Source organism: Mustela putorius, unplaced genomic scaffold (assembly GCF_011764305.1).
Source record: "Mustela putorius furo isolate JIRA1106 unplaced genomic scaffold, ASM1176430v1.1 tig00000224_pilon_pilon_pilon, whole genome shotgun sequence".
NCBI lineage: Eukaryota > Metazoa > Chordata > Mammalia > Carnivora > Mustelidae > Mustela > Mustela putorius.
In genome coordinates this window covers 32,630,799-32,654,525 of record NW_025421321.1, presented here as the reverse complement: position 1 = coordinate 32,654,525, position 23,727 = coordinate 32,630,799, and the positions used below count along the sequence as shown (strand labels likewise).

General features: G+C 34.6%; 1 protein-coding gene across 8 annotated transcripts in view; it reads left to right on the top strand.

The window, feature by feature from the left end:
* VPS54 (VPS54 subunit of GARP complex) overlaps nucleotides 1-23,727 on the top strand; it is a 97,449-nt gene that overhangs the window by 50,600 nt on the left and 23,122 nt on the right. For 6 of the 8 annotated variants that reach the window (XM_004742064.3, XM_045077904.1, XM_004742061.3 and 3 more), the window contains 13 exons: nucleotides 321-447; nucleotides 1,421-1,528; nucleotides 4,570-4,625; nucleotides 5,647-5,743; nucleotides 9,235-9,575; nucleotides 13,120-13,249; nucleotides 13,818-13,999; nucleotides 14,595-14,707; nucleotides 18,694-18,757; nucleotides 19,930-20,035; nucleotides 20,972-21,059; nucleotides 21,823-21,944; nucleotides 22,044-22,124. In XM_004742064.3, coding sequence (XP_004742121.1) covers nucleotides 321-447; nucleotides 1,421-1,528; nucleotides 4,570-4,625; nucleotides 5,647-5,743; nucleotides 9,235-9,575; nucleotides 13,120-13,249; nucleotides 13,818-13,999; nucleotides 14,595-14,707; nucleotides 18,694-18,757; nucleotides 19,930-20,035; nucleotides 20,972-21,059; nucleotides 21,823-21,944; nucleotides 22,044-22,124 — 1,615 coding nt within the window. Of the gene's footprint in view, nucleotides 1-320; nucleotides 448-1,420; nucleotides 1,529-4,569; nucleotides 4,626-5,646; nucleotides 5,744-9,234; nucleotides 9,576-13,119; nucleotides 13,250-13,817; nucleotides 14,000-14,594; nucleotides 14,708-18,693; nucleotides 18,758-19,929; nucleotides 20,036-20,288; nucleotides 20,390-20,971; nucleotides 21,060-21,822; nucleotides 21,945-22,043; nucleotides 22,125-22,375; nucleotides 23,509-23,727 lie in introns of those variants that run through there. The other 2 variants (XM_045077906.1, XR_001177777.2) reach the window with 2 other exon arrangements.

The window sequence follows — 23,727 nt, the reverse complement described above, 5'->3', positions numbered from 1 at the left end:
TAATTAGGAAAGAACTTTAGAATAACTCAATAGTTTGTGAAAAGCAGACAAAAAAGCAGTCATAAAATTTCTAGAACCATGTTCTCTGTGATACATTTAAGTGTTTGGAGGTTCAACATGTAAAGAAAAAAAAAGGATTTGGGAGGTGATATGAAACTACCGCAGTTATTTTTGTTAAGTTAAAAGATTCCATTTTACTCAAATATCACATTATTGGCCAAATACTGTCAACTAGAAGAGTTTTTCCAACTAGTTTCCTTGATGGTGGAGTGAATTGGGTTTTTAATGAATATATGTCACATTTTCCTCTTCCTTTGTAGGCATTTGGGATCACAACTTTGTGAATTAGAAAAACTGATAGATAAAATGATGATTGCAGAATTTTCTACTTATTCTCACAGTGACTTAAACAGACCACTGGAAGATGATTGTCAAATTTTAGAAGAGGTATGTGCTTTGAACTCTGGATGAAATTGATGACATTGTTTACTGTTAACTCCTAATATCTTAGTTTAGAACACATTTTTCTCTGATGATAGTCCGTAAAATTATCTTAAGTTTCAAGCTGAGACTTCAGTGAAGTCCTTTACTTTATGTGACTTTAGCAAGCACCATAATTGTTCATTATCCTGTGAAGTTAGAGAATAAGGTAATTTTATACCTTAATTAGATACTGGATTTAGGGGCGCCTGGCTGGCTCAGTGGATTAAAGCCTTTGCCTTAGGTTCAGGTCATGATCTCAGGGTCCTGATCAAGCTCCGCATTGGGCTCTCTGCCCCATGGGGAGCCTGCTTCCCTCTCACTCTCTGCCTGCCTCTCTGCCTACTTGTAATCTCTGTCTGTCAAATAAATAAATAAAATCTTAAAAATTAAAAAAAAAAAGAAATTGGACTTAAAATGAGGTCTTACATATCGAGGCTTCCCTTTTCTGCTGCCTTTTCAATGCTGATTATTGCCAAGAACTAGTAAAGAATCCAGAAGCCCTGATAGCAGCCTATTAAAGAGATTTTTGTATGTGTTCATAGTTAATCCCCCACAAATAGTCCCGTCATCATTTTAGTCTTCTTGACCAACTAACTAAAAATCACAGGACTCATGGAGTATTTATAGGTCATCAAGTTTTGAGAAGGATACTTTCCAGTGACTTGTTTGAAACTAGGCCAAAATGTATCTATATTGTTTTACCCCCAAACCAGCTGCATTTGATCACTGTAGTACATTAGAATTGACCTGTTTTAAAATAGTGACTCCAGTAATCTGATAAGATTGCTGTGAAAGGGTTTTTTTAGGCTTCCAGAAAATACCATATGCAGGGTAGAGGTATGAGGATCAAATAAAACGCTTGATGTTGCATATTTCTGCTTCTGAGTGAGATTATTTTATATTTAAACCGTGAAATTCCATGTTTTTATTTTAATAGGAAAGACTTGTATCCCTTGTGTTTGGACTTTTAAAACAAAGAAAACTTAACTTTTTAGAAATCTATAGTGAAGAAATGATTATTACAGCAAAAAATATCATTAAACAGGTAATTATACATTTTTATTTGATGTATTTTGGTCTAGACTTTTATTGTTTATTTTTACATGATCCTAGTGATCATATATGCAGTTATAATAGTAACATTTTCTTATTTATTTAAAAATTCAAAATATGGAAAAATAGAAGAAAAAATAGTCTTACCAGCTGAAAGATTATCACTGTAAGGATATTTCTAAGTTAAAAAAAAAGGATCTTTCTAAGTGTAAATTGTTACTGATGTTTTTCTTTGTTACTATCATACTGTATATATGATTTTGAGATGTGCATATATTTCAGTTAGAATCATAAGAATTTTCTCATGTAAGCCCTTCAGAAAGATCATTTTTGATGGTTATATAAAATTCCATCAACATTGTATTATGCCTTCCTCTCTTGAATATTCAAGTTGTTTTCAGTTTGGTATTGTAGAACACTGTGACACACGTCTTTGGTTTAAAGTTTGTGTGGTTTTTCCATAGTTAAGACGATTTTCTTATAGCTAATTCCTAGAAGGGGAATTATTGGTCAGAGTGAAAAGTACTTTTAAATTATTTGACAGAACTGAATTGCTTTCTAAAAAGAATTTACCAAATAACACCCTCACCATCAGTAGTTAAATGCTTATTTCCTCTGATCCTTATCTCAGAAACGATAATTGTAAACTAAAATCTTGGTTTTTTTTAAGTCCTTCCTCATCTTTGTTTTGCCTTTTTACTTACATATCATTAACAAAACTTCAGTTTTTCTAATTATGAAAAAGAACAATTTTAAATATATTTATTAGTCTTAACTGATCATCATCATTAGGTTGAATGTACATTTCTGAGTTGTTTTTTTTTTTATAAACATATATTTTTATCCCCAGGGTACAGGTCTGTGAATCACCAGGTTTACACACTTCACAGCACTCACCAAAGCACATACCTTCCCCAATGTCCATAACCCCACCCCCTTCTCCCAAACCCCCTCCCCCCAGCAACCCTCAGTTTGTTTTGTGAGATTAAGAGTCACTTATGGTTTGTCTCCCTCCCAATCCCATCTTGTTTCATTGATTCTTCTCCTACCCACTTAAGCCCCCATGTTGCATCACCACTTCTTCATATCAGGGAGATCATATGATAGTTGTCTTTCTCTGCTTGACTTATTTCGCTAAGCATGATACGCTCTAGTTCCATCCATGCTGTCGCAAATGGCAAGATTTCATTTCTTTTGATGGCTGCATAGTATTCCATTGTGTATATATACCACATCTTCTTGATCCATTCATCTGTTGATGGACATCTAGGTTCTTTCCATAGCTTGGCTATTGTGGACATTGCTGCTATAAACATTCGGGTGCACGTGCCCCTTTGGATCACTACGTTTGTATCTTTAGGGTAAATACCCAGTAGTGCAATTGCTGGGTCATAGGGCAGTTCTATTTTCAACATTTTGAGGAACCTCCATGCTGTTTTCCAGAGTGGCTGCACCAGCTTGCATTCCCACCAACAGTGTAGGAGGGTTCCCCTTTCTCCGCATCCTTGCCAGCATCTGTCATTTCGTGACTTGTTGATTTTAGCCATTCTGACTGGTGTGAGGTGATATCTCATTGTGGTTTTGATTTGTATTTCCCTGATACTGAGTGATATGGAGCACTTTTTCATGTGTCTGTTGGCCATCTGGATGTCTTCTTTGCAGAAATGTCTGTTCATGTCCTCTGCCCATTTCTTGATTGGATTATTTGTTCTTTGGGTGTTGAGTTTGCTAAGTTCTTTATAGATTCTGGACACTAGTCCTTTATCTGATATGTCGTTTGCAAATATCTTCTCCCATTCTGTCAGTTGTCTTTTGATTTTGTTAACTGTTTCCTTTGCTGTGCAAAAGCTTTTGATCTTGATGAAATCCCAATAGTTCATTTACATTTCTGAGTTTTTAATGTTTAAATAAAACAAGCAAAAAAGAAAAGATTATAATCACCCCATCTTTTACATCTTCCAAACACTGACTAAAACACTTTATTTTAAAATTGTTACAATTTTCAAAAATTGTTGACAATAGCTAGAAGCACTAAATATATGCATATATTATGATTTAGCAGTTCTGTTCCTAGGTATTTACCCAACAGAAATGCATACCTAAGTTCACCAAAGATAGCACAGAATTTCATGGCAGCACTATTGGTAATAAAAAACTAGAAAAACCCAAATTCTTTTTTTTTTAAACCCAAATTCTGTCATCAGTAGAAAAGTTAATAGAGTTGTGGTATATTTATATGACTAAATACTATATAGTAATGAGAATGAAGTAATCACATGAAGCAACATGGGTGAATATCATATACATGATGTAGAGCCAAAGAAACCAGACACAAAGGAGTATACACTATATGATTACACTTTTGTAAAATTTGAACATAGAACTAATTTGAGGTATTAGAAATCAAAGTAGTAGTGTCTTTTGGGAGGAAGTAGTGATTAGGAGGGAGCATGAGAGGGGCTTACTGGCTGTGTTCAATTTCATGATCTGAGTTCTCACTACACAAATGTACTTCTCTATAAAAATTTGCTGAGCTATGAACATAATTTGTGTAGTTTTCTGGATGAAATACTTTGAAACAAATTGTTACAGGATTGCTGTGTTGTAATTCCTAGGATTCTCCTGATGTCTAAGCATTTTTTAAAAGTTAAACTGTTGTGTATACTGCAGAAAACATAACCCCCAAATGAATTTCTTTTGGAATTTTAATATGGGGCTTACACCTTGTCCTAAGAATTACAGTTCTGGGTGTTTTGTTTGTTTGGTGTATGGTTTTGAATAGTTTTAAGTAGTAGGTGATTTTAATTAATACCATCCAAGCATACCCTGAAATATTATTTAATAGATTACAGATATATGTTTTTTAATACTCCTTGAGGTGTATATGAGACGCAAGAGAAGTCTGGTGAAGTGATGCTAACAGTCACTGAGGTCATTTTTTTCCCATTGAGATCATGTTCAATATACAAATGAGCCATGTAGTACTTAGAATTCTAAAGAGATTAATCAAATTTTTTTTCTTAAAATTTGCAGTGTGTGATTAATAAAGTTTCACAAATAGAAGAAATTGACACAGATGTTGTTATGAAGTAAGTATAAATATTAGGTTGAAGGTTATCAGGGTAAACATGACACATTAGAATAATCTAAGGAGGAATTAATGAAGGAATTATTTACTAAGGTCTGCGCAGAGTGAGGGAAAATCACAAATGACAGTGCAGAACCTTTAAGGGATAAGGGATGAGAACAGTTAGTAGGATTTAGAAGGAGGACACGTAGTAGTTGGGGGGAAAAAAGGAAAAAGAAAAAAAGGATCTGTGGTAGTTGAGGTGATCTTCAGTGCAGGAGGCAATCATCCTGAGACAACCTCTTAGGGAGGGAGATGGAGATGTCAGTACCTTTGCTCCTTCCAGTCTTTTGTCAGGGCTTCTCATTGGCCAAGCCCTGCAGGTCAGCCTCCCAGGGCAGAGAGAGGATGGAGAGGACACAGTGTGGTTATGGAGGAGGGAAATTGAAGTTAATCTATCTCCGAGGAATAGTGTTAAATTTAAATTATTTAGCTATATAATTAAAACCCAGCTTCTAATTGGCTTTGAGAAATTTGAATACATGATTTTGAATTGTCTCATGCTTATCTATAATTTTTTGTTTTAACCTTTGAAATTCCTGTTCTTTCGTTTTGAGAAGAGTAGTGATATTTTGAAACTATGGATTTTATTTCATATAGATACCTAAACTTTATTAACTGGGCCAAGATATGAGTAGCAATATTGATAACTATGAAACTTCTCTGGGCCAAACTCCTAGAATAAGGATTGAGGAGTTTTAATTTCCACACTATTACTTAGTGAAAACTCTGTTTCAGAATAAGTTAAAACAACTCCAACAGTGCAAGAGTCTCTAGTAGTCAGAAAACTTAAGTTATTAGGATTCTGTTAAAAGCCCTATGGACATGGAGAGGCAGTTATTTTAAATTTTCTTCTCCATGAAAATCTCAACTTAAATAGAGAAATTCCTAAATCTCACATATAGAACTATCTTCTGAGAATAAACTCCTAGCTACCCAAAGACAGCCATTATTTTTGTTTGATTTTTTTTTTTTTTCCCTAGGCTTGCAGATCAGATGAGAATGTTGAATTTTCCTCAGTGGTTTGATCTGCTAAAGGAGATTTTCTCTAAGTTTACAATTTTCCTACAAAGAGTTAAGGTAAGCCTATGTGATTATCACTTGGTCCAGAATACCCCTAAAAGTAAGTCTACTTTCTAGATACATAATATACATACAGAATCAAATTAGAAAAAAACACAAATTCTTTATTTTGTACTTTTCCTAAAGAGGCTTAGTTTCAAATAAGATTTGAAGTGCTTCAGAGTACTTTGATACTTTGTAATTTTAGATTTATTTTATATTAAAAAATATGCTTACTTGGTATTAAATATTATACAGTAATATTTCCTCTTGTGATTTTGTGGTTCTTTAATCTCCCTAGATTATCTATAAGTATAATATTGTGAAACACTCAAAAACTGTTCCAAACTACTTATTTTTTCTAGAAATATTTGATGTTGATATAATGGTATTTTTTAACATATACTTCATGTTTAAATGTCCTTCATTGTAGGTTTTTATTTCACTTTTTAATCTGGGAGCCAATCAAGGGTTATATGTTACATTTAATTATTCTGTCTCTTCAGTCAAATCATTCAGTTTTAAGCCACTCAGTATAAGGAAAAGAACACTTCCACACAGCATTTTTCAGAAGAAAAAATGTCATTGACTAATACATTTTGGTTAGAATTACAGCATGTCATAGCTGTGTTTTAATAAGACAGTCATTAAAAATAAATGAGTGTAAAAGGCTATTTGTGAAGTTTTACATTTTTTGACTTATCAGATGTCAGTATTGTGTTACACGTGCTACTTAATAGTTAATATCCATGGCATCTCCTGAGTATCCTGTTAAATGGTCTGGGGGACTTTGGTACTTATCTGTGACATGACTTTTCCTTATCAACATTGGACTGATAATAAGTCATATGTACGACCTTTCTGAGTGGGAGAATTTTTTAAAAACATGATTCACTGTACTTAATTTAGACTTGTGCTGAAATTTGTTGATCCCACGCATTGATAGCAATATAGCAAACCTGTATCTCTGAATTGCTGAATAACTAGGCCATATTTTCACTTTTTCCTATATTCCCAGCATGACTTCCTCATACCCAGTTCTATTATTACATGTGCATGATGTATAAAACTCTACTGCAAATAGTAGAATTGGCCAACTTTTTGCCAGTAATTTTTTAAAATTTAAGTATAATTAACATGCAGTATTGTATTAGTTTCAGATGTACCTTAGAATGATTCAGCAATTCTTTACATTATTCAGCTCACCACAATAAGTGTACTCCTAATTTTCCTCACCTATTTCACCCATTCCCCTCCCCACCTTGCTGCTGGCAACCACCAGTTCTCTATATTTAAGTCTGGGGTTTTTTTTGTCTCTTTTTTCTTTGTTTCCTTTACTATATTCTACACATGAGTGAAATCATATGGTATTTGTCTGTCTCTGACTGACTTCACATAGCATCATGCCCTCTAGATTCATCCATGTTGTTGCAGATGGGAAGATTTCACTCTTTTTTCTGGTCGAGTAATATTCCTGTGTGTGTGTGTGTGTGTGTGTGTGTGTGTGTGTGCGCGCGCGCGCTCCCTGTATATTTGCTTTATCCATCTATTTATGGATGGACACTTGGGTTGCTTCCATATCTTTTGCCAGTATTTTTTTTAATAGGTATTTCACTTTTAGGTTCTTTATCATTTAAGTTAATCCAAAATTTTATTTGATGTATGTGCAATATGTGATTTATCATAGTTATAATTTCTTATTTTCGCATTTAGACCCCTTAAGCTAATACTTCCGTAAAACATCTTTGAAGATGATATATAACCTATAAATATGGTAATTTATTCTGTGATGAAAGTTTGTGATTTTGTAAGGGTATGATTTCACTGAAAAATAGTGTTAATTACAAGCTGTTTATTTTTAATTGAGAATTTTAAATAACTGCAAATTGGAAAGAGCCCAGATGTCTAACAGTAGAAGAATGGTAAAGTAAATTATGCCTGGTATACTCCATATACCATGGAATAGCATGCAACTGAGGATTTTTAATGTTGAGGAAAATGCGTATAACATTAAGTGAAAAGGCAATATAGACCTGTTTACCTAGTATCATCTCAGCTATGTTAAAAAGATTTATTATCTCTTCGTCTTTGCAGAATAAAGAGATAGTTTGTCATTTTGATAGTTATCTTTTGGCAGTATATTTTAATTTATTATTCTTTTTTTGTTTTTCCTAAATTTTCTGCAAAGAGATATATAACTTTTTGTAGTCAGAAAAGGTTGTTTGGGGAGCACCTGGGTGGTGCAGTTGGTGAGTGTCTGACTCTTAGTTTTGGTTCAGGTCATGATCTTGGGGTTGTGGGATTGAGCCCTACATCAAGCTCCACACAATGTGGAGTCTGCTTGGGACTCTCTCTCTCCCTCTCCCTCTGCCCTTTCCCCACACATGCACATGCACTCTCTTTTTCTCTCTCTCAAATAAAATCTTCTAAAAAAGTGGGGTGCCTGGGTGGCTCAGTGGATTAAGTCTCTGCCTTTGGCTCAGGTCATGGTCTCAGGGTCCTTGGATTGAGCTCTGCATTGGGCTCTCTGCTTAACAGGAACCTGCTTCCCCTTCTTTCTCTCTGCCTGCCTCTCTGCCTACTTGTGATTTCTGTCTGTCAAATAAATAAATAAAATTCTTAAAAAAAATCTTTAAAAAAAGAGAAAAGTCTGCTTTGTTTTTTACTAGTGTTTACCACATTATAAGAATAAACTATTTGAAGTTAGTATTTCATTTACCAGTACACAAGGGTTCCAGTTTCTCCATATACTAACACTTGCTATTTTTCCTATTTTTGATAGTATCCATCCTAATGGGCATGAGGAGGTATCTCATTTTAGTTTTGATTTGGAATTTTTTAATGATTAGTGATGTTGAGCATCTTTTCATATACATATTGGCCATTTATATGTTTTCTTTGGAGAAATATTTTTCTGCCCATTTTCTAATCACATCTTTTTTGTTGTTGAATTGTAGGAGTTCTTTATATATTCTGGCTGTTTAACCCCTTACCAGATATGTAATAGGCAAGTTTTGTTTAGTGTAAGCTATTTAAGATAATAAATATGCAGTGTATTTTCAGGAGGTTTCTACTTATAAAATCAATTAAAATACAGAAATCTATTCCTAAGCTTTAGAGAACCAACCCATTTCTCTTGAGTAGTTCTTTTTCACAAGTCACCTTTACTGTGTGGTAAAAGATTATTAGAAAAAAAAATTTTTTTTTAAAGATTTGAGAGAGAAAGAGCACAAGGGGAGCAGCAGAGGGAGAGGGAGAAGCAGGCTCCCCACAGTAGAGAGTCCAGCATGGGGCTCCATCCCAGGACCCTGAGGTCATGACCAGAACTGAAGGCAGATGCTTAACTCACTGAGCCACCAGGTGCCCCCAAAGATTGGTAAAAATTCTGATATGTATGAACTTGGATTTCGTTTATAAGGTGTTCAAAAGTACATATGTAGAATTACTTTTGGGAGCTTTAGGTACATGTTATTTTAAGTCCTTTAAAAATGTATCCTGTTTTCTTATAGGCAACGTTAAATATCATTCACAGTGTTGTTCTCTCAGTTCTTGACAAAAACCGAAGGACCAGAGAATTGGAGGAGATTTCACAACAGAAGAATGCTACAAAAGACAATTCACTGGACACAGAGGTGGCTTATTTAATCCATGAAGGCATGTTTATAAGTGATGCATTCAGTGAGAATGAATTAACACCTATAGCAATCGACACTACCTCTCAAAGAAATGCATCTCCAAATAGTGAGCCCTGCAGCAGTGATTCAGTATCTGAACCAGAATGTACTACTGATTCTTCATCCAGCAAAGAGCAGACATCATCATCTGCTACTCCAGGAGGTGTGGATATTATGTGAGTATGGTGACTGCTGCCAACTTTGCAAGATTTTGAGTCATCTTCTTAATGATTTCAGAAAGATTGTTTATTCAGTTTATTTTACCATATGAACTTTGATATTGGAATTTAATTTAACAAAAATGAATTAATTTTATGAAACATATCTTTTTGAAAATGTATGGAATATAAGGAGTGAGCATTGGAAGTTATCAAGAATTGCAGAATTTTAAGGCTGGAAAGGAACCATTTAATTAAATGCTTATTTCAGAGAGTTTAGTCAACTTTTTTAAACTACTAGGGGCAGAACTTGTTCTGGAAATTAGGTTAGCATTACCTTGTTTATTTTCCTTTTATTATAATACCTTTGTATTTTGTAGATAGTGAAGTTGGATTTATAGGTTTTTGGTCAGTTTTTTTGTGAATTTCCAAGTGAATCGCACCGTTTTTTCAAACATGACTTTTAAAAATGTCTTATTTTGAAATAATTTCAAATTTATAGAAAACTTACCACATTGTACAAAAAAGTCGTATATCCCTCACCTTGATTCCTCATTTCTTAACAGTTTACTAAATTACCTTCTCTCTCCCTTCCTCCCTTTCTCTTTCTTGCTCCCTTCTCTCTTTCTTTGTCTTTCATGTTAATACTTTTTTTCTGAATCATTTGGCAAAAGGTTGCAGACATGAAGTCCCATTATCTCTATATTCTTCAGTGTGTATTTCCTAAAATATAAGAACAAGAATACTCTCCTAAAATAACTATAGTACACCAATTAGAATCAAGAAAACATTGTATTGCGGTGCCTGGGTGGTTCAGTCAGTTAAGCATCTGCATTTGGCTCAGGTCATGATCCCAGGGTCCTGGGATCAAACCCCATGGACTTCCTGCTTAGTGGGGAGTCAGCTTCTCCTTCTCCCCCTCTCCACCGCTTGTGCTCTCTTTCTCAAATAAATGAATCTTAAAAAAAAAGACCAAAACATTGATACATTATTACCATCTAATCCATAGATCCCATTCAGAGTTCACCAGTTGTCCCGATTATCTCCTGTATAGAATAAAACAAAGCAAAGCCAATAAAATCTTTCTGAACCAAGAATATAAGTACATAGTTTGGATTTAGTTATTGTTAAGCATAGGAATCAATATGTACTTTTTTCATTTTTATAGAAGTCAGCTTATATCCCAGGAGCTTATATAGGTTGCAGTTATACCATAAAATCAGCTGTAATACCGCCTGTCCCCACCAAAAAGAAAACCCTGAACTATATATAAAACCCTGAACTAAAACAAATAGTTTTTCTCTGTTCAGGCTAATATTTCACATTTACTGGGTAAGGTGCAGTCTAAACTATCACAAAAGGTATAGAAACCTCTATAGCTTAAACATTATAGAATTTTGTTTCTCTCACATAACACGTCAGAGGTAGGAGGTCCACAATGAAGAAGGTAGCCCTGCCATCCTCATTTTGTAGCTTCCATCTCTGTTTAAAGAGGGTATGTCTGCTTTTATCATCAAATTTGCATCTCTAGCAGCAGGATGGAGAGGACAAAAAGCTGGTACCCTCCTTACTTTTTTGTTTTAACTTTTTAATTGGAGTATAATGCACATAGAGACCAATCACATCAGTTGTATGTGTTCACCTCAGTTACCACAACGTGAATACTCTGGTGTAATCATCATCCAAATTAAGAAATAGAACATTACCAGCTCTCTAGAAGCACCTTTTGTGACTACATTTTCACTCTTTCCCAAAGGAAACCATGAAAACAGTTGGTTTTTCTTATTTTTTAAACTTTGTATAAATGAAACCATAAATGGAACCATGTTCTGTTTCAATTTTCTTTCACTTAGTACTATGTTTGTGATAATATTCTAAGTTGTTGCATATAGAAGTAGTTTATTTTTATGTACAAAATATTCTACTTTCAGTGTAACTGTATACTGTAAACTAAATTTGGGTTATTTCCATTTTGATTGTTGTGAACATTCTTGTAAGTGTCTTTGGTGCACAAGTTATAAGGATTTCTGTTGAATATGTACCTAAGAATAAATAAGGTGTGTGAATGGTCAGTTTAGCTAATGACAAACAGTTTCCCAAAGGGGTTGTACTCATTTACAATCCCATCAGCAGTGTGAGTTTCTGTCTCTCCCCATCTTCATTCAGTCTTGGTATGTCAATCTTTTACATGTTAGCCATTCTGATGGGTATGTTACAGGTATATTAGTTTGAGTTTTTATTTCCCTGGTGATTAGAAAGAGATCACTTTTCATATATTCATTGACTGTTTGGATATCCTCTTCTGTGAAGAGCCTATTCAAGTTCTTTGCCCAGTTCTCTACTGGTTTGTATTTTATTTCTTACTGATTTATTGATTCTTTATATAGCCTCAACACAAGCCTGTTGTTTGTTTTCCAGATTATAAATATCTTCTCCTACTCTTATTGGGGACTTGGACATAATCCTATGATTCATTCTCTTCCTTTATGGTTTGTGCTTTTTTTTTTTTCTTTGTCCTGTTTAAGAAATCTTTCTACGCCCTAAGGCTTTGATGATATTCTCTTATTTATCTTCTAGAAGCTTCGTTGTTACCCTCATCACATTTAGATCTACAAGCCATCTGGAATTGATTTTTGTGTATAGTAGCATGAATCTCTTTTCTATTTTTCCATATGATTATCTTTCTGAACTCATATTTACTTCTATATGAAGAGTCCAGTGCTATTTTGATATCACTTCCCACAGAACTGTTCCTTGAGGACAGCAGTCTGTTGTGTTCCCTCCAGTACTTAGCACGTAAACACAGTAAATGCTTAGGAAATATTAGCTCAGTTGAACTGAATATTAACTATCATTCTTAACTCTAAGTAAGAAAAAAAAAAAAGTGTGCCTATTTGTCATGAAATAACATCCCTTCCTTCTCCTTCCTTCCCGGTGTGTCATCTTAGGCACCTGTGCACAACGTGCTACAGCCGCCACCTTGTACCTAACTGGAATTTTTTTTTTTTTTTTGGTGGGGGGGGCGGGCTTGTCATTTTTGCAGTCTGAAAACTGCAAAACTTTTTGGCATTTGCAGTTTTATCAGTTTTCCAATCAGAGTCTGAAATAAACTACAGAAAATACTACATGAGAGAGAGAAATTTCCTTTCTTATTTTTAAAAAATATTATTTATTTATTTGACAGAGGGAGACACAGCGGGAGAGGGAACACAAGTAGGAGGAGTGGGAGAGGAGGAAGCAGGCTTCCTGTGGAGCAGGGAGCCCAGTGCGCGGCTCAATCCCAGGACCCTGGGATCATGACCAGAGCCAAAGGCAGATACTTTACAACTGAGCAACCCGCGTACCTCAGAAAATTATTTTTATACAAGATTAGGGTAAAATACTTGTATTATCTGAGCTTTTTAAACTAATGCTTCACCACACACACAAAAAAGTGTTTGCTATATCACAGAATTTTTTATCAGATGTGAATTTTACAGCTTTTTGTTTTTTATTGGTATGTTACCCATCAAGGACAGTATACTCACAATTTTCCCTGACTTAATCTCTTTATCATTTTCAGGATCAATGAAGACATGAAATTAACTGATTTAGAGCTAGAAAAACTGGCAAATAATATCCAGGAGTTATTGTATAGTGCTTCAGATATATGTCATGACCGAGCTGTCAAATTTCTCATGTCAAGAGCAAAGGTTAGTTGTTTGATAGAGCTTTAGATATTTTATATCTATTATTTTGGAGATCTAGAATCATATCATTGCTTATGTCCCTATGTTCCCCTTAATGATATGGCCTATTAGGAATATGTTGAAATATAAAATAATACAAATAAAAGAAATAGGATTTATTAGTCTTTAAAAAAAGATTATAAGAATAATTTTGAGATTTAATGCCTTGAAAATGAATTTGATATTAATATCCAACTTTATATATGTACATATATATGTGTATGTAACTAGCTGCCATATTAATAAAAATAGTTGAATTCCAATATTGTGAAAATTTTATAGTATGACCTGAATTTATATGAGCTACTGTATTATAAAGGGGTCAGTGTAAAATTTAGACATTTTAAGCTCTTTATTTTCAATTTCTGAGACTGAAGTATTGAGAAACTTCATTAAAAATGATTTTAAGGTAATGATTAATTAACATTATTAAAATAATATAATTAACATGTTAAACTTGGTTGGTTTTATAGTTTATTTGTATTTGGTGTTATACCTAATTGTCATGATTTTTGTTATCTTTAAAATTTAGGATGGTTTTCTTGAGAAGCTAAATTCCACGGAATTCATAACACTTTCTAGATTAATGGAAACATTCATTTTAGATACTGAACAGATCTGTGGAAGAAAAAGTATGTCGTTACTTGGAGCACTTCAGAGCCAAGCTAATAAATTTGTAAACAGGTTTCATGAAGAGAGAAAAACTAAGCTCAGGTATTATTACCATGTTCAGTCTGTTCTTCAGTTTTTTTCCCTTTTCTTTACAAATCATGATTATATTTAATTGATTAGCTCACCAGAACCCCTGAAAAACTTTTTTCTTTTTTATTAAAGACAGATTCTTGACTTTTCAAAGTGGAATTAGAATCTTTATTTTCATAAAAGTGCTTATCAGAAAGATCCTCAATGGATTGACTTTTCCTTTCCCACTCAATGCGAGGTTAATTGTGTTTCACTACTCTTCTTGGTTAGCCTAAGAAATGTAAAAAGAAAAACGTTTTCTGAAAATATTCATACTGAATGATCATGATATTATGAAGGATTTCAGTTTATTAAGGTGTACATTTATTTTAAAAATCTCAGTACTTTAACACCAGCTAGTGGCCATTACTGTGTAAAAAAATCAGTGTCTTGTATTTCATGAGCTTTACTTGAATTTAACTAAGAAACATGTACTGTCTTTATTATTACTAAAAGATATGACAAGAAAAGTCTTATGTACTCACTCAGCTCTTCTTTTTCTTTTCAACCAAAGAAGATGGTGTTGAAATGTTAAATGTTAAATTTTTTCCCCCTCCCTTTTGAATAGCCTCCTCTTAGACAATGAGCGCTGGAAACAAGCTGATGTTCCTGCAGAATTTCAGGATCTTGTTGATTCTATATCAGATGGAAAGATTGCTTTACCTGAAAAAAAGTCAGGGGGTATGTGTATTCCTTCACATACTTTCTTCTGATTTTGTATTGTTTATTCATTTTATAGGAATGTTTAACATTTCTTTAATTGGCAATGCCTCTTGAAAAGCCTAGAACTAATAATGCCAGCTTAGTTAGTAATTGACTGGAAAAGTTATCTGTGGTAATTTGTAATAATAATAATTTCAGGTATTTATTGAATGTTAACCATATGCCATACACTGGGCCAGGTGCTTTTATATGCATTATTCCAGTTTATCCACACAACAATTTGTGATGAAAATGCTATTGTTAACCTTATTTAGCAGTGAGGAGGCATAAGGCTTCTAGGGATTAAGAAATTTTATACAAATGATGAGCTGAGATTTGAAACCGGTTTTATATAACTTCACGGTTTTGTTCACTAGACCATGTTGTTTAAAGACACGACGGTTTTGTTCACTAGACCATGTTGTTTAAAGACACATATTCATTCACTGAACACAAGTAAGCTGCTACTGTGTGTCAGATATTGAGACAGATAACAGTTATAACACACCTTGCAAAGGGCTAAGTCTAGGGGTGCCTGATTAGCTCGGTTGGTTAAGTGACTGCCTTTGGCGGCTCGGGTTGTGATCCTGGGGTCCTAGGTTCAAGCTCTGTATCAGGCTCCTTGCTTGGCAGGGGGCCTGCTTCTCCCTGTCCTTCTGCTGTCCCACCTGCTTGTGCTCTCTGTCAGATAAATAAATAAAAAGTCTTTTTTTAAAAAAAAAGGGCTAAGTCTTAATGAAAAAAAAAATGTGGATTAGCAATCACAAGTAATACAGTAGTGATAGGATAGAGAAAACCAAAATGTAAAGAACTCTAGAAAAAGAAAACTATAAAGGAGACTCAGAAGGAAGGGCCAGAGAGATACGAAGAAATCCAGAAGAATATAGAAGTAAAAAAAATTGATTTCAAGAAGAGAATTGTTACTGGTATCAAATATGTCTTAGGTTTCATGTAAAAGAAATGCAATGGCTGGAAGATACTTTTGTATGCCAGTTAAATTGGAGCTGTCATGTGATAATAATGTGAGCTTATATACACCTTATCCTGTAATACCGGATTTGAAATTATAAAATTGTCAAATAATTTTTTGAAAGTTTTTTTTTTTTTTTTTAATTTTAGGTAGACTCCATGCCCAACATGGGGCTTGAACTCATGACCCTGAGATGAAAAGTCTCATGTTCTACTGACTGAGCCACCCAGGCTCTCCAATTATCAAATATTTTTAATGGAGGAGGCAGATGCATTTTCAAATTTTGTACATTTAATAAAAGTTTAATATTTTTACATAGAAATATTTTTAAATTGTGTATTTAACATTTATAGAAAATGCAACTGCACTACAAGAGAAAGACTAAGTAAAATACAAATAGTGACCACTAGTTTGACACATAGGAGATCATTTGCAATTTTAGTAATCCAGTAGAATGACAGAGTCATATTGTAGTCAATACTAAGTAACTTGAAAGATGAGGACTGTTAAATGTAGCCTCCTTTTTTGACAGGTTTGGTTATGAAGGGGGAGTAGGTGATGAAGTAGCTCTAGAGACCCAAGAGAATAATTAGATTATTACTTTAATCCACTCAAGGAATTAAGAGTTTTAAGGTAGGAGAAACTGAATTATGTTTTTATGTTTTAACAGAAAGAGGAAGAAAATTCAAGAGGAGTGACATGGATTAATTGTGAGGCAGGGCCCCTGGAATTAAGTCCATAGTTGAGATGAAAGGCTATCTCTTCTAACATGGTGACAAGAGTGGAGGGATTAAGGACAGGTGTAAAATAGAGTAATTCCTATAGGGCAGAGAGAAGAATTGAATGAATTAAGTAGATTTCTGTTGCCTTGTAACTATTTTTTAGTAGGTGTTGGGTGGTGGTCGCCAGTCCTTTAATTGATTATGTATTAGCAAAGCAAAAATACTCAAGTAGCAAAGATTGAAATAAAAATAAAACCAATTATTTTAAATCACAAGTTTAAAATGATAAGATTTAGTTCTCATTTACTCTTTCAGGCTACAGTTGATGACTTCCCACTTTGTGAGGTGCTCTGCTAGATGTCTATAACATGTTTTTTGTCCTTGAACAGTTTAAAGTCTTAAAATCCACGGTCATACAAACATAACAATTTTTGGATTAAAATGATAAATATAGAGTGAGTGAATTAACTTGTGTGTGTGTGTGTGTGTGTGGGTGGGTGTGTGTGTGTAGTGAACTGTTTATTTACACTTTTTCTTTGGGGGATGCTGACAATAAGAGGTTTCTTTTATACGCCCTACTTCAGTCCCAGTCTTTTTTTCCCTCTGATTGAGAAGAATGTACATGCTATTAGAAGTCCATCAGCGGGCGCCTGGGTGGCTCAGTGGGTTAAGCCGCTGCCTTCGGCTCAGGTCATGATCTCAGGGTCCTGGGATCGAGTCCCGCATCGGGCTCTCTGCTCAGCAGGGAGCCTGCTTCCTTCTCTCTCTCTCTGCCTGCCTCTCAGTGTACTTGTAATTTCTCTCTGTCAAATAAATAAATAAAATCTTTAAAAAAAAAAAAAAAAAAAAAGAAGTCCATCAGCATTTTACTAGTTCTTACCAAGTTAAGGATTCTTGGTTATTATTCATTCACCCACCACCCATTAATGAGTTACTAGCTTTTTGGCTAGGCATCGGGAAATGAAGGTTAATGGGTAGTAATTAATATTAATTGGATACTTACTTGATGTTGGACAGTTTGTTCTAAGCACTTCACATTATTATCCCATTTGCAGGTTCATGAACTAGATACCATTAATATTCCCACCTAAAAAATACAGAAACTGAGACATAAACAGATTAGACAATTTGCGCAAGGTTACAGAGCTAGGAAGTGGTAGATGTGGGCTCCAGATTCAGGACGACTGACTTTAGGACCCTCTACATTACTATGCTCTGGCGATTCTCTCTGTAATATGGAGAATTGATTAAGACATAATCCCTGTCCTCAAAAATTTAATCTGACATACAGAATGAGTCATGTTTAGAAACTGTATGACACTGAATTTCTTGCCTTGATAGAAATGAGGAAGTAGATATTTAGTGTCAAGTCAAAGGAATTTGAAGCTTAGGGAAACATGATCACTTGCCCATGATACTCTAATTGATTTGGCTGATTCAGGACAAACAGTAATCCAGTCTGCTGTTATTTTACTTCAACATACTGAATTTTGTTTTATAATGATAAATGCCACATGCTGAAAATAAAATAATTTCTGGATTGAAATCTTGAAAATTGAAAACACATTATGTATAGGGGTACCTGGGTGGCTGAGTTTGTTAAGCATCTGTCTTTGGTTCATGTCATGAACCCAGGGTTCTGGGATCAAGCTCCACCTTGGGCTCCCTGCTCAGAAGAGAGCCTTGCTTCTCTCTCTCCCTCTGCCTGCCTCTCTGCCTAATTGTGCTCTCTGCCAAATAAATAAATAAAATCTTTAAAAAAAACCCAAAACACTGAATATAGGAATTAGCTATATTCTGAGAATTATAATAATGACAACCAGTTGAAATTCTAGTTCTGCCTTTCCAGACTAATATTTTTTTCCTTTACTACTTACTGATCACCTACCGTGTACCAGACCTAGGATAGGCAGTTTATAATCATGATCTCTATCATTAACAGTGAGGTGATACTGTTATCCATGTTTGATGGATACAGATGTTGAGACCAAACGAAGTTAATAGTTGACACGAGGTCATGCATCCAATAACTGACAGTACTGGAATTCAAATCCACATTTTTCTGATTCCAAACCCAATGGACTTTATTCTCTGCCAAATTGCTTCCCAAAAGTAGATACTTATTTTCAGGAATAAGATAGTCTCAGACCTTATCAGGCCCTAAATTGGGCCCTAAGATCTTCTTTGGTTTTTTTCTAGTTGAAAGGTTTTCCTCTAATAATTTGTTTCATCTTGTTCCCGTGTCTGTCTTGGTTATTTGTTTTACTCTCTAGCTACAGAAGAAAGGAAACCAGCGGAAGTTCTCATTGTCGAGGGACAACAGTATGCTGTCGTTGGGTGAGTGACACATTTTTCTTTATTGGTTGAGTCAGTTATTTAAAACATAGGTCTTCTAGTTCCTGCTTGATGTGAATTGGAAATTTTAGATTGACAGTTTTAAATCTTACAAATAATTAAGATTCTCTCCTTAACTACTCTTTATCTTGTTATTCTTGCTTGATGACATTAGTCACCCTCTGGCTATCTGGCTTTCTGGCTCTTTAGGCAAAAAGACTGCTCCCAAAAAAACAACTCCCTGGCTAAGAGGAGAATATTTTATTTTCTGAGAGAAGATTAGAAAAGATAAGCAGTGGACCTCTACCCAGTAAAGCAGACACTGGAAGTATACATGGAGAGTAATATATGGTGAAAATTAAGCTATTATAAGGGCTAGATACTTACTTTCTTGAATCACTACTTCCTGATATCCTTCAGATTTATAAAACATTATTTTACATGGATCTCTCATTTCTGAGCATCTCGTTGAACTTGGATGTCCCATTATGAATGGCTCTATTCACCTTAATCTCAAACTTATTTAACCTCTCAGTAGTGTTTCTTTTCAATTTATGACATGTTCAGCTAATGAGCTGCTAACTTTCTCAGGAGAACCTTTTGTGACTTAGCAATAAACTTTTTAGGAGATTCCATTGCTCTTTGAAGCCACAGTTTTCTTTCATCTCACTAAGAAAATCAAGACTATGTTCCCATTGTTAATTCAGGTTATGATTGAGCACCTACTATATAATCAGAAGCACTGAGTAGGCTTTTTGTCAGTGTTTTGGCAAGGAATGGGACACCCGCCTTATATATTTTTTAGTGGGGGAGGGGCAGAAGGAGAGGGAGAGAGACAATCCCAAGCAGGCTCTACACCCCAGCATACCTGCCTTATTGAAGAGGCTTAATAGGAATGCCACACAGAGAGTGATGTGCCACCATACTTAAGGAAGTACTCATTCTTGGTACCATGCAGTGCTGACCCTGTAGTTGTATGACCCTGAAAATAAGGGCCTCCTTCATTTTGCACCCGAGGAATCTGTCTTGCCTCACTTTGGTCCTTACTCTGCTGCATTTATGGTAAAACACACGAGTTCCTAGTTACCAAGGTCAGTATTGATTTTTATATGTTGAATCATTTTAACCTTCTTGTTTTGACTAACTCTTGGGTCATCTTTCTTTTTTTTTTACAGAACTGTATTGCTGTTGATAAGAATTATCCTTGAATATTGCCAGTGTGTAGACAATATCCCATCTGTTACTACTGACATGCTTACTCGTCTATCAGATTTATTGAAGGTGTGTATGATTTCACTCTGTGACAGAAAAATAGTTGAAAGAAGTAATTCATTAGGGTATGACCAGTCTTCAAACTAAGACATTTCAAGGTTAAGTTATCTTTAAGACATTAATTTTGTGACATTTAATTGTGGTTGAATCACAACATGTTACTGGAAGAAGGCCGCCTACTTCCTTCTCACTTTTAGTGATTCCTCATTATACCCATAGAGTTGTTAATGACATTGGAGACAGGAGATGATTTGTTCGTTAGGTGCTGAACATGACTGAGGCCACTTAGGTCAAAAAACCTGGACTGGTTTCAAATGTGCATGGAAGGAATTCACTGAACTTTACAAAATTCATCTCACTAAGGTTAGAGATTTTTCTTAAATCATTCTTTCAGAACCATTGATGTAAAATGAAAATGTGGAGATAATCTTATTTTACATACTTATTTTACATTTCATTTTAACAGGTATTTTTAACTGCTAGTATAAAGAAAAATAGACATTTTTTCCAAATGTCTAATCAGTTAATTCTGCCCCCAAATTGAGTTGTCATATTTTAGTTCAGAAAGATTTTGTTACCCTTTTGAAAATAGGACCGTCCAGTATGAATGATTAAAACTGAAATTGTTTTTTTATTAAAGTATAATTAACATATAGTATATTGTTTCAGTGAAATGGAACTAGTTTTATGAATGCAGATTAAAGATTAACTTCTGAACAATTGTTTTTTAGAACTTCACTTTTTTCCCACCAGACAATAAATATTAACATCATCCCTTTTTCTATCATTACATAAATAGGTCCTAATTGCTCCTACTAGAAAATCCATTTGGTCCTTGAATGAGAGGAAAGAGGAATGTATTTTTAGAAATATAGATACATTACCAGCATATATAGAATAATTTTTAATAAATTGTTGGGCTTTTTTTTCTCCTTCCTTTGTTAGTACTTCAATTCAAGAAGTTGCCAGTTAGTTCTTGGAGCTGGTGCACTGCAAGTTGTTGGACTAAAAACAATAACTACAAAAAATTTGGGTATGGTTTCTTGCTTTTAATTCACATGCTGAGATTTTACAGTGAGGTCACCATCTTCATTGTGTTTTTATTATACCTGATGTTCTTATGACTCTAATTAAAGGCTCTAAAAGTAGCAAATGTGCTTCATCTTCTATGTATTAACATAACTGAAAAAATTAACTTCTGGGGGAAATGTTAGGAAAAATTTCGACTCTAACAAATACAAGTTATTTGGAAGTTGCATCACTATAGAAAATGTTAAGATGTAGTAAGTATGAGGTGCTTTGAGGTGAAAGGAATTTGAATATCAGAAGAGAATCAGTTTTCCCCTTAGCTTCCTCATGTCAGTAATACCAACAACTTGAGTTCATTGGGAAAAGCAGCATGTTTGCTACCATTATTCAGTACCAAATAATTAAAAAAATTTTTTTTTATTTCTTTGAGAGAGAGCGCTGAAGCAGGAAGGGGCAGAGAGGGAGAGAGAAAGAATCTGAAGCAGACTCTGCACTGAGCACAGAGCCCAATGTGGGCTCAACCACGACCATGAGATCATGACCCGAGCCAAAACCAGGAGTCAGACGCCCAACTGATTGAGATAGCCAGGCGCTCCCCAAGTCATTTTCTTAACCGAAGTGAAATAATGTTGCTTTCTGCTGTGTGCTCTTCATTGATGAAATAAACTGTAGGAAACTAATTGACATTTTTTGTTTAATTTGATATTTAAACTCAACTAATACTGTTTTTTGTTTCTCCCTGGTATATTCACTTCCTGGATCTTCAGCTCTTTCTTCACGTTGTTTGCAGTTAATTGTGCACTACATTCCTGTGATCAGGGCTCATTTTGAAGCTCGACTGCAACCTAAGCAGTATAGCATGCTTAGGCATTTTGATCATATCACTAAGGTACTTTGTCTTAGATTTTCTACTGGAGTTTCATAATTGTTAAGTATTTTTTAGATGTGTCCCAGGGACTTTAAAATACAGTGTTCTTTCTCATTACAGGACTACCATGACCACATTGCTGAAATATCAGCCAAGCTTGTAGCGATAATGGATAGCTTATTTGACAAGCTATTATCTAAGGTAAATGATTTATGGAAATTATTAGGCATTGTTTAAAGGCATTGTGCCTTTTCGCAGTTGTCTAACCAGTCACATTCATCAGGGTTTAGAAAAACTCAATAATATGTTCAGATTGCCCAAATAATGGATAATCATATCCTAAGGGGGCTGGAAGGGGACAGGAGGGAGATTATTTTAAGAATGAAAGAAACCCTGTGCAGAAGTAATTTTATATGAGCTGCATTGACAAATATGTGCCTTCATCAAACTAGGTTTTTGTCTGAAAGTCTTCCAGAGACAAAATCGAGAGAAAAAAGATCAAAATAGAAAAAAAAAGTAAATGAATTATCTGTGGTAAGGTATGTTCTTTATTTTCCAGACTGCAATGGCAGAGTCTGAGGTGCTCTATTATTTCCCTCATAGATAATCAGTATTAGTATCTGTTTCCTGTTTGTTTTCTATTCTGAATGGGTCATTAAAAGAAGCAATGGTTTCCAGTGAATCCTCTATTACACTGAAGGGTAACTTTAGAAAAATAAAACTTTATCAGACCTAGTCACTTTTGTCCCATCCCCTACTCTTTTCATTCCCTAAGTACAACACCTATCTTAGGAAGAAAGAAGAAATTTCAAAACTTGGAATTTTGAAGGTTTATTTAGTTTATTTATGCATGCTTGAGAGTGTATTTAGGGTAATCATCAACCCAGGCACTTCGGTATGCTTTTCTGCTGCTTGCATTTCCTAGGATTCTGAGATGGCAGGAGCAACAAGCATGTAAAAATCATAAAATTGCAAGGTGAAGCAGTGCCCATTCACAGAGATTAGGTGTGGGCTTGTATCTTTGAAGATGACAGTGAGGAAAGAGTCCTTGGAAAATAAGATTGCATTTGTTTAATCATTCTCAAATGTTTTGGTCACAGGACCTCTTTATACTTAAAAATAATTGCAGATGCCAAAGAACTTTTATTCATGCAAATTTTACCTATCAGTAAGTACCATATTAGAAATTAAAACTAAGAAAAATTTAAAACACAAGAATACACAAACACATGGCTGTCAGAACAATAACATTGTTGAAAGTCATTGAAAAATCTCCATTCTTTAAACATGAAAGAATGAGTGTGAAGAAGTAATAGTTTATTAGTATTATGAAAATGGTTTTTACTTAACAGATTCCCACAAAGAGTCTCTGACTCCTAGGTGTCCCCACACAACACTTTGAGAATGTTGGTGTAGTTCATACATAACATATTTTATGCTTTTAAGAAGCTTAAGGAATTTATATTTGTATGCAATATACCTATATTATGCTCTACCTGTTAATTTAGTTTCCAGTTTTCTATGGAGAAAATGATTGTTTAGGAATTCTCTATTTTTTTTTTCATTAACATATAATGTATTATTAGCCCCATGGGTACAGGTCTGTGAATTGCCGGGTTTATACACTTCACAGCACTCACCATAGCACATACCCTCCTGAATGTCCATAATCCAACTGGTCTCACCCTATCCCCCTCCCCCCAGCAACCCTCAGTTTGTTTCCTGTGAATAAGAGTCTAGGTTTGATCCCATCTTGTTTCATTTATTCTTTTCCTACCCCCCAAACTCCCCATGTTGCTTCTCG